Raw genomic sequence first — 12,051 nt, 5'->3', positions numbered from 1 at the left:
TATGGGAATGAGGACAGTCTCAAGTCTGTAACATGGGAAACATGCAGAAGGGAGAGGGTTAATCAGGGCTATTGCATACAGCAGGGATTTTTGCTGGAAGAAAGGCTCTTCATTTTCTACAAAGACAACTTAATTTTGCTTCCATCTACTAGGAATATGCTGGCTTGAATTTTCAAATGCACTGATTACAAAAGAAATACATTGCATTTCACTCAAGAGTATTTTCTTTTTACTAAGTTCTCACAAAAAAACAGAATAACATTTTTCAAACTAGGTGTCTCCAGAGCTCTGAAATAAAGAAGTCAGCAACCTAAGGCAGGCGCAATGTCTCAGCCTAAACCGATCTCTAAAGCTGCAGTGAAGTGCAATTCATGTTAGCTGTCCGCTTGGTGGGGTGACAATTAATAGGAGCATATCGAATATTTGTTCTATAAATTACCAATTAGATTTATCAGCTAAGATTGAAATAAATTACAGTTCATTAGCTGGAAACCTACATAAGGTTAATCCAAAGTGTCAGCAGCAGAATTTATGAGCTATGCACATAAACTAGTGCCTTTTAACATTAGATGGTGCTGAAAAGCCTTCTCCCTCCCTTGATGAGCAAACAGACAGCTACGCTGCGCATACACTCCACGCATTAGCATGCGCGTGGGGCTCAGAGCAACAGGTGGGAGTTTCAGAAGCATTCTGGTTTCTCCCCACTCCTCACCCCTGCAGCGCGGTTGCGTAAGGTGGCTTGTAACAAGACAATTGCATTTATAAATTTAATTGTAAATTATACCAAAAGCTTTAATTAACCCAACCTGGTATTCAAATTCATTATTTGGAAACAATGCTAAAAGCCACCTTTCCACTTTGGCAAGTTTTCTTTCGATCAGTCCATTTCCCAAACAAACCAGCTTTGTCTTTCTGACTTTTTTTTTTAAGGAGGTGGGGTGGGGAGGAATAAAAGAAGGAAGTGAGGAAGAAAAGAAGGTAGACAACTAGGATTGGAGAAGAGGAAAAAGGAACTTGGGGAGGGAGTGGGGACAAGAAGGGGCAGGATATTCCAATTATTAATTTGTAATCATTTTAACAGCCTTTCTTCCACTGTAAAAAGGGTGAGGAAGATGAAGGGAGGAAGGTTAAATAAGAATTTTAAATGCCAGTATTACAGGGTAACATTTGGATGAAATTCTTCTCCACTTACAAGCCACAAAGGACTTAGAAGAGCAGCATTTTCAATGGCACCTGCATCATATAGGAGTCTTGAGCCAAATCACAGGCGCTCTGCTTGTCACCAGCAGGCAAGCCTCAGATTTGAAGGAATGTTATTTATTCCCACATAAGATCATGACGGAGCCATTGTTATAGATGATCTAGCTCAGCAGAAAGGCTCCACAATGTTCAGGTTCTTGCTTTAGCCCCAGATTTAGAACAGATATGCCAAAGCCTGGCCCTGCTCTAGTCTGAGGCGAGTCATGTCGACAGTTTTCCTCAGTTTTCATAGGACTGTTTTGTGAAGATAGCTCAATGAAGAGTTGAAGACTTGGCAAAAAGTACAAGTTTTCATAACACTGATGTTTAAATGTGTTCTATCAAACACCTACCTTGGCTTCTTCCAAGCGACCCAGGGCTTTGAGCAGGTTCCCCAGGTCACTGCGAACACAGTACAAATCCTAGAAACCCAGAGATACTGTCATTAATTATATTCTGATTTATTGATCAAAAATATCTTGAAATCACTTCTGTGCATCTAGTTCTCTGCCATTTTATTATTGACAAAAATATACTACTTGACAAACCTATATGCAAGACCACAATCTCTCATCCTCAATTCCAAATCCCAAAAGTCCCCCCAAACTCACTGTGTGTGTAGTGATGGGAATTGAGCCCGGGGCGCTCTAACACTCAGCTACATTTCCAACCCCTTTTTATTTTGAGTCAGAGTCTTACTCAGTTGCAGGAGGAATTTGTGATCCTCCTGCCTCAGCACCCCCAAGTCACTAGGATTACAGGCATATACCACCACACCCAGGTCTACATGACACTATAGAATTTATTTCTTACTTAGTATGAATACTCATATTTTGCTGCAGAAATATAAATGTATTTTGCTATAATGTGCTGTTCTAGACCCATCTGGGAGTTTTACATATGCTATTATTTTCTAAAATCCTAAAAATTCTGGATTTTGAAATGCATCTGACCCCACCAGTTTCAGATAAAAGACTATGGGACCTTACAAGAGCCTCTTTCCTCTTCAAATGTCAGTTGTTACAAAAATGATTGAATATTTATTCGGCTGTTTTATTCAAGGTTATGATGAATCACTACTGCATCAAGGACCAAAAATTTTCCATAGCAGAAAAATAGTACTGCACTTAGCAAGTGATTACCCATCAACAAACCTACCCTTTGGCTCTCAGGCATATTTAGAAACCTTGACTTCATTTCGCTCTTAGGCAGAAGGATTACCATCCAACCACAGCCTCAATCCTGACACCTGCCACTAGATTACTCATTACTATTAAGTGCCATCAGAGCTGAGTGGGTGAATAATGAAAAGCAGTTGACTCCGCTTTTTTTATTAGCAGCTCAATTGTGTTGCTAGTCATCTGACTCGCCAGTCCGTTCCTCAGTATGAGACACTCATCAGAACAGTGAGCTTATATTTTTTATTTGTCCTTATTTGCCTCTGTTGGTCAAATCTATCAGTCAACAAGCAGGGATAATAGCAACAAAGCGTGTACTTCTCATTCCAAACGGCTCCATGGGTGAAAGTGCCTTAATTCCTACAAAGTGCAGTTTCATCAATTGTGCCAAAGAAACACCATATATATTATTCTCTCTGCAACTATATTATGGTTTCCAGAATCAGCTGATTAATTTTACTGATAAACAGCTTTTATGATTATATACTACCATTCACAAGGCAAACCAAAATATTTGCCAATAAAGTATACTGGCTGCCACAGAAAATTCATGGTTGCCATACTACATTGAGCTCCAAGATTTACCTGACTCAGTTTTGTTCCTTGAGCAATGACTGATATTTTGGAAGTGTATGGTGTCTCTCATAACATTAAGCACAGGCCAACACTAACCCTAAAAACATCACAGGTACCATTAATCTTATTACAGATTTATCATCCTTCTAATTAATCTAAGCACTTTTAAGCACTATTTGTAGTCTCAGAAGCAATGTTGTTATCTACTTTGTGTGTTTTTTACTCCTACACTTTAAAGTTACCCCTGTTTTCGCAGACTATGCCTGAATCTCTAATCTGCTCAAACTCTTACTACTTAACTGTAGCTATGTATCTTTGGAATATTACTAACTCCTATGCCTTTCCTGAGTCATAATAACCAGAAGTCTCAGAATAACTCTCCAACAATGACTGTAATGGCTATACATTTTTGCCAATTGTTGCATAATTTTTCCCTCTAGTTTCTCTAAACTCTTGGATAGATGCCAATCATGTCCTGACAATATATCTGTTATTTAGTTATATCATCTAGATCCATTACAGCATACTAAATGAAATTAACACAATGACCATAGTTAAAAATAAGATTATATTCCAGATAATCAACAAGGCAATCTTAGAAAAAGGTAAGGTATAGCATATTAAATATAACAGTGAAATCCAATTCCCTCATTTGGGGATACAAACATATGCACATGTATGTGTATGTACACCTAATGTCTAGAAAATGCCAAGAACAGTCAGGCACAGAGGCACACACCTGTAGTCCCAGTGAATTGGGAGGCTGAAGCAGGAGGATAGCAAGTTTGTGGCTAGTCTCAGCAATTCTGCAAGGACCTAAGCAATGTAGTGAGATTCTGTCTCAAGAAATAAAAAGGATAAGGATATAGCTCAGAGGAAAAGTGCTCCTGGGTTCAATCCCCAGTATGAGGGAAAAAAAGAAAGAAAATGCAAGAACACTACCACTCTACCCAAAATTTCAAAACCCAACGTAAAAATTCCGCTTCATCTGTCAAATCAAATAGTATCTGCTAAAAGAATCAACATTTCTAAAGCCTGGCCCATTCTACCCATCCCAGGTTAATATTGTTCATGCAAACCTTTATTCAATAGGATGCCTGAAACTGAAGGAAAAACAAATTAATTGAATCTTTGCCATCAAGGGGCTTATAATCTATATAGGATAAGGCACACACATACTAAATGTCCACACAGTAGTAAAGAATTTTAGAGAGAGAAGTTTAAGCTTATCCTTGAAAGATGAGCAGAGGTTTAACAAAGGACGAGGGCATTGCAAATCAGGGAAAATAGTATAACTAAAGGTAAGGAATTAGCTGGGCAGTGTCACATGCCTGTAACTCCAGCTACTGGGTAGGTAGAGGCAGGAGGATTGCAAGCTCAAGGCTTAAGGAGATCCTGTGTCTCCAAATAAAAGACAAGGGCTGGTAATAGTAGAGCTGGGTTCAATCCCCAATATCACCAAAAATAAACAAAGAAAAGGAATTAGAAGTAAGAATTTCCTTTATAAATATCCCTCCTAAGACTGCAACTATTTCCTGACTCCTAGAGCCCCCAGTCCTGCCTCCCCTAACATCTCTATATATACATACACATGAAGTAAAATCAGGTCGATAAAAACCTGCAGTAGTTCTCAATTGCCTCTCAAATTAAATTCAAACTCCTCAGCCTCTCTATTCTTTTGAAATCTTCCAATTGACTCCGCTCTACTACACTCACTTCTTGTTACTACTTGACTCACCACTTCAGCCAAGGAAGTCTACTTGCTATTTACCTTCCTACAGAATGCTTAGGTTATAAGCACCCACTCGAGGAAATCTTCTGATTAATACTCTCCAACAATAATCATCCAAGGAGCTTACATCTTTTTTCCTTTATGGGTCAGATCTGTCTCATGTAATAACCCACAACTTTCTTCCTACAACTTATCTCTCCAATTCCTAACCAAGCACTCTACATACAATAAGCACTAAAATATTTAAATGTGACATTTGCAAGACAAACTTAACAAAAAGCTGAACAAAGAAGAATAGAAATATACAATTTTGCACAGTTTAACTGTATAAGTGAGATTCACAACAACAATACATGACAGTAATACATGATGGTTAGGATGCCAGTAGCTCTCAGAGCTATGCATTCACCATCAAAGCAGATGCAATGCTTCAACAACCTGAAGATTCAGAAATACAGCTGCTTAAAGCAACTCAGGGTTATAGTCATTATATATAAAAAACAATCCTATGCTTAATTCATAGATGGGATTGTGAGGTATGGGCAACTCCAGTGAGCCATCATGTTAAAGAACATCAAATGCAATAGTACCTTTAAATATCATGGGCAAAAATTTTAGCAAAATTGTTAAACCAAGCAACATTACTGAAGATAATTCAGAATATAAAAATATGAAACAACTTTATGTTTTATAAATAATTTCTATTATCAGAATATGGGCAATACTTCTAAATTGACATATCTACCAACTTAAAAGATAAACACTGCTGAAAAGAGGTTAAAAGTACCTTAACACTTTAACTTTTCACTACTACAAAAGCAAAATAATCGAATTTTATTTCTCATAGAATGTCAACTGCATCTATGATTCATGCTTACAATGATGCATTTAAGCATGACACATAAGGAACTCAAGATTCTGTCACCACTGTATTGACAGCAGGCATTTGGCAGTAAGTTTAAATCTAGTTTAGACCAGGTATCCTGAAATAAATTAAAACATGATCACCACAGTATATTTAATGTAATCAAGGGAATTTGCACAATCCCACTTTCATTCTCACAGGTAAATAAAGTAGCACCTTCCACTAAAAGAAACAGAACCAGATGAGAACACATGACTTTTCAATGCTACCAAGAAGTAATCCCATGATTTATTTTGGCATTATCTCACTTCTTTGGTAGGGCATGATTACAGGTTAACAGGTATTAAATAGCATGGTTCTGTCTCCCACTTTAGTTTTCCCTTCTCAATGTACTCTTATGGTTTGGTATACTGTTAGCAGCAGTGGCTGGCTGCTCTACTACATGCAAAGGCAACTAAAAACTGGAGCCAACGAGATCAGAATGAAAACTAGTTAAGGCCTCAGTTGTGCAAGACAGCACAAGTGAGTTTACACTCAATCAACAAGTGAAGGGTAGAACCAACCCTGATTAATAAAGGAAAATAAATTAAGGGACTGTGACAACTTGGTACGCAGATGAGCCCTAAGTCTTGGGAAGTACACGGTCCAGGCCCCAAGGGCAACTCGTGTAGGGTTGCCTAAAACTTTCTGTTGGTTACTAGTTAGGTAGTACTGCAATAAAAATTAAAGTTACTCAAATTTATACGTACATATAATTGAGTATCTCTGAAATAACATCCAAAAAATTACTTTCATTGGCTACATCTATGAGGGATGACTAGAACTTTTCACTGAATCCACTCAAAAAGCAATGAATTTTTTTAAAAATGAAATTTTATGCTCTCAAAATTAACTGAAAAAATAACTGTTCATAGATGTCACAATGGAAAGGTTCTCAGATCTTTGAGCAAACTACTAAAGTACACTTCGGTTTCCTAACCTATAAAATGGGGAATAAGGGACAGCAGTATATGATCAAGGGTTTTCAAACTGCTCAAGGGCTGCCTTGAGGGGTGAGTTCCCACTAAGCACAGCATCCCCTTTTTATCTTTTATTTCTTTTCAGTTCAACATTTGCTAGATATTCATGATCAGGTTTTAATATTCACTTCACCATTACTAGTTACATGATCACAAGAAAGTCACATAACCCTTCAGTCTGTTTTTAATTTTTTTTGTAACTGGTAAAATTAGAACTAATATCATCTACTTTGAAGTCTCATTATAAGGATGAAAAAAGACCAGTCATCTGAAGCAGTTAGCAGTGTCTAAGCACACAGAACCCCAATAAGCTGGGCATGGTGGCACATGCCCAGTGGCTCAGGAGGCTAAGGGAGGAGGATCACCAAGTTCAAGCCAGCCCCAGCAACTTAGTGAGGCCCTAACCAATTTAGCGAGACCCTGTCTCAAAATAAAAAATAAAAACAAGCTCTCAGTGGTTAAGCTCCCCTGAGTTCAACCCCTGGTACTCCACAACCCAGAAAAAAAAGTCCAATAATTGGTAAATATTAACAATTATTAACCATTTCCAGAGTTGTTATTAAACTGAATGTTGATGATGTAGATAGGGAACATATTCTTAAACTTTTTCTGGATTCCTATAACCCTTCTCTTTATCACTTACCTCTTAAATTTACATCTACTTTCCCCTACTACATCAAAAGTCATAAGGGAAAGGTTTACATTTTTGTATCTCTCAAGAGATTCTAACTTAATGTCTGAAGCTGAGGAACTTAAATCTGCCCTCTGGACTTGAACCTCACCTGTTCTCCAGAATATATCTGCAACTTAACAAAAGAAAAAAAGAAGAATTAAAAGCCTGATGTGAGCTAGGCATGGTGGTGCACACCTGTAATCCCAGAGACTGATATAGGAGGATTTCAAGTTCAAGGCCAACCTCAGCACAGTGAGACCCTAAGCAATGGAGACAAACTCTGTCTAAAAATAAAAACATATAAAAGGCTGGGGATGGTAAAGCACCTCCAGCCCAGAAACAAACCAACCAACCCTGGTGTGAATACTATCACCTCAATTCTTCTTATGTTGAAAGAAAAGAGAATAGGATATTGAGGAACAAATTTTGCAACCTTGTTTAGCACCTCATTTAAATTTATTTTACATATTAAAACCCTTCACCCACCATTCCTTGAAAATCAAGAAACTGTTACAAACACCTATTAAAATGTATCCCAAGTTAATCAAAACAGCCCAAAGAAACAATGTCATATGTCTTGTACCTTATTGGATGCTATAAAAAAATTGATTAGAGTTTCTTGTAAGGATAATTTTTATGCTTTTTAACATAACTTGGTAGATAAGATGAATGTAACACAGACCAGGTCTAAGCATTTTCACCATTTTAAGTACACAAACATTTCTAAACTCTTGACTTTATTCCAGGAAAAACCAATTTCAGTATCAACTATGGTGCTTCTGGGGGATTTTCTGTGAGGGAAAGTAACCATTAAAATTTTACTTACAGGATTGTACTGAAGAGCAGAGACATAAGCTTGTACAGCTCCTTCCATATCACCTGCTGCTACCAATGCAGCTGCCAGGTTAATATAACCATCGATGAAATCAGGCTTGAGACGCAACGCATGTCGATAATGTTCAATTGCTTCTTGCAATTGCCCTCTTTCCTTGTACACATTCCCCAAATTCGAATAGGCTTCTGCCAGAAGTGGGTTCTGTTTAATTGCCAGGGTGCTAAAGTGAGCAGATCTGGAAAAGGTGAAAGTGTTGATGCATGGGTATACATATTACAGAAAAGAAGGCAAGGCCCATATGCAACTGTAACAGTTTCTGAAGATCCTGTGCTATTGCTAATTATGTAACAATACATTATCTTTTATCTGGAGGTATAGCAGAAAAATGTTAGAAATTAGTTTTTCAAAACCGAAGGCATTCCAGACTTCAAATTAGAAAGCTTTTTCTTGGTCTTACTACCAAACTGCCACACTGTAAATCACGATCATTAATATCAAGAATGTGTCTCATTTCCTATTTGTAAGATTTAATGATGCACATCTTTAAATGTTTAAGTATACCATAATGCCAATTTATTAAAAGGACAAGTGCAAATTCTTCCCTTCTGATTAATTCTGACTAGCTAAAAGTAACACTTCTTAACAATGATGGCATTTCCAACTTGAACTACATATGCACAGCATACACATTATCATTTTTGTGCACTTCAGTTCCTCAAGCCGACAGATCTTGTAAACATAAGATTGGATGCTCAGATGTACACTAAGAATAATTTATTACCTAAAGGGAGTTAATAAAGCAGCAGATCCAGGTGGAAAAAAATAGAAAAAGTCCCTATCATACTGTTAATATAATCACCACCACACAAAAGAAGGGAGAAAAACTGGCAGCCAGGCATTTCACAAGTGGACAAAAGAGCAAATGTGTGTTGGTGGCTCAACTGAAACCCAGTACAGGAAAAAGTTCAAGTTCAAATAAATATCATTTTAAGCTCAGCACCCAGAGGTATGTACCCCCCATATCTCCTACCTGTCCAGCCTTCGACACTGGAAGTGTATAGATGAAAGTAATAAAAGCACACCAGTATTGTCTGGCTCTTGTCTCCAGAGCTGCATGCAGTGTCTTTCAGCTGCCTCAAAATCTCCTGCCTGATATTCTCGATGTGCCAACTCAGCTAACCCTTGGAAGGAAAGCATACGTTTCGTTGGTTCTGGAGAATCATCAAAACATTTGAGGGAAGGAGGGGGGAAAACAAAAAGTTAGAAATGCAAACAAAAAAATGTAAAAATATGGCATATTCAACTTAAAGGTGAAAATGCTTGAAACTATGTAAAGCACTAGAGTGTTCTGCATGTTATTTATAACCCCAAGTTAACATCAGGTGCAGAATTGGCATCTTTAGAATTCATCCATTAATTCTTTTGCAAACCACATGGGAATATTTACTTCCAGATGAGATTACATTTTAAATATTTTGTACTTCTAGATTCTAAATAGCATCTGAAGATTCACTAAACATTGTTCCTTATATCTTAGTTAACAAACTGAAACAAAACATTAAATGTACAATCTGCCAAGGTCACAAAGATTTAATAATGTCATAATAACCTACTGGGAAACTTAATACTTTGTCCCATGTTTCAGGTTGGATTTCTATGGGACGGGGTAATGTTAACAATCTATCTCAATCATCTCTTAATGTGGATGGGGACACAAAATGTATTTTTAATTTATTATAATTGATGTGTTTGTATATGTAACAATTTAATTTTTTAAAGGAGGGGCACTAGAGATAAATTTAAAGGGGAAAAAACCTAAAAAGGCAAGGCATTATTTTTAAAATAGATGATAAACAAGATGATTTGTCAAGAACCAAAATAGTTAATGGGGCCATTAATTGAACCTTTTAAGTAAAAATAAAGACCCGAGGGCTGGGGTTTTGGCTCATGGTAGAGCATGTGCGTAGCACATGTGAGGCACTGGGTTCAATCCTCAGCACTACAAAATATATATATAAATAAATAAATAAAGGGGAAAAAAGACCCGAGCATAAGCTGGGCATGGTGGTGCAGTAGGAGGACTGCAAGGTCAAAACCAGCCTCAGCAACTTAGCAAGACTCTGTCTCAAAAAAAATTAAAAAATAAAAAAATAAACACACACACACACAAGAATATACTGTTCCTCTAACCATCCCAAACTCACTAAATTAGCTAACCCCCCCACACTGGTTCTAGCACTAGCTAACCACCCCCAACACTGGTTTTAGCACTAACATTTTCCAAAAGCTGTGGCACTAAGAAGACACTGCAAACAACCCTATATGATAAACGAGCAGTAACCTACACTGCAGTGGTTTAAAAAAAAAAAAAAAAAAAAGAATGGGAAAATGCTACAGTATAAGACACTGAATAAAATCCAACAGAATGAATAACAAATAAAAAACACTTTGCTGTGTGTGAATTATTTCAGATACATAATGATAAAGGATATAGCTAAAACTCAGAAGGGGGGGAGGAGGAGACCTGCCTAAGTCTCAATTGTAAATATTTATCTAAACAGTGATACATTATTGGGAATTCAACCACAGTACTTTCACTAGAAGGCTGGAATAGGAAACCACAGACTTATTACTTAATTTTATCAAGGTCAGAGTGACAAGCTCAAATTTGAGCCTAGCTCCACAAACATCAGAGTTGAAGAGTGTTCCGGATCCTCGGGAAAAGCAAGTAAATTTCCCGATAGAATGCACAGCTGACCACGAAAACAAAGAGCAGAAAGACTTGCGTCCAAACCTGGGGGAGGTTATCTCTAATAAAGACTAGAAAATTACATTTTAGACAAGTCTCTAGGACTTCCTAGCTCCTTAATTTAACGCATTACTTTGTCAGTTCTCAAAGCCGCTTATCTTCTATTTTAACACTTGCAATGACCACTTCCTCCAATAACACAGAAAAGGACTCTAGTACAGAATCTTAAATCTTTGAAAATCACGGTGGGGGAACCGGGAGGGAAGAACAGGCTAATTACCGATCCCACTCCGTACAATTATGAATGCTATTTAAGATTTACCTATTACTTATTGCTCAGTGTCCAAAAAAAAAAAAAAATCCAGTAACTAAAACCCTTGACACATCTCAACTGCGAAATCTGCAAAAACAACAATAATAATAATAACCGCCACTCACCGGAAACCTTACGACTACAGTCCAATTCCCGACCCCCTCCCGCACCAAATAATCTCAATATGGGAAGGCTTCCGAAGGACACTCCTTTAATTTGGTTGTTTTCTTATTTTTAGTACCAAATGCTCGCGACTGAATAGTCTAAAAGGGCAACCGCCTTGCACTTGTGCAGCTACACTCCAGTTGCTTTACAAACTCTTCAAGCAAAGATGGAAACTTAAAAAAAAATATACACCCTATGAATAAAGAGATACTGGGCTAAAGAATGGGGATGGAAGACCCAGGCGGCGGCGGAGGAATACATCAAGAAAGTAACACAAAGCGAAAATTGGGCGGGCAGGGTGGTCAAGGCAAAGCAACGCACCGGGGTGGTTTCCCTCCCAAGGATAGGAAGTGGACCGTAGGGTTGGCAACCTCTCGAAGGAAAGGGTGTGGTTCCCCTCGGGCGGGGAAGGGCGACTGGGTGGGAAACGCAGGCTGGGGGCAGCGAGTGGAATTGGGCGATGGCACAGGGAACCCCTGGAAATTTCCAATCTAAACCAGGACCGCTCAACCGAAAGAACACCAGAAAGACGCTGCCCAGCGAAGTGCTGTTCAATGTCCCCTCTTCTTGAGGTTACTTGAAGCACATCGAAGAGCTTTTGATAGTCTTTGCGTGATGCAAAGTGAGAATATGATTACATCGAAATGGCACCCCCGCCCTGGATTGGCAGAATAGGACCAAATGTACCTAAGGGGAAAGGGCTTGAG

At 38.1% G+C, this 12,051-nt stretch overlaps 1 protein-coding gene across 3 annotated transcripts in view; it reads right to left on the bottom strand.

The window, feature by feature from the left end:
• Ogt (O-linked N-acetylglucosamine (GlcNAc) transferase) overlaps positions 1-12,051 on the bottom strand; it is a 35,945-nt gene that overhangs the window by 23,249 nt on the left and 645 nt on the right. For 2 of the 3 annotated variants that reach the window (XR_007106362.1, XM_047535530.1), the window contains exons 2-4: positions 9,148-9,328; positions 8,109-8,352; positions 1,593-1,661 (exon numbers count right to left, since the gene is read on the bottom strand). Coding sequence is in view for 2 of the 3 variants with exons in the window: in XM_047535530.1 (XP_047391486.1) it covers positions 1,593-1,661; positions 8,109-8,352; positions 9,148-9,328 (494 nt within the window). In the remaining variant the exon portion in view is untranslated. The remainder of the gene's footprint in view (positions 1-1,592; positions 1,662-8,108; positions 8,353-9,147; positions 9,329-12,051) is intronic. The other variant, XM_047535531.1, reaches the window with a different exon arrangement.

This window comes from Sciurus carolinensis, chromosome X (assembly GCF_902686445.1).
Source record: "Sciurus carolinensis chromosome X, mSciCar1.2, whole genome shotgun sequence".
Classification (NCBI taxonomy): Eukaryota; Metazoa; Chordata; class Mammalia; order Rodentia; family Sciuridae; genus Sciurus; species Sciurus carolinensis.
Note: the sequence above shows the minus strand (reverse complement) of the source record. Positions and strands in the feature narration are given on the sequence as shown.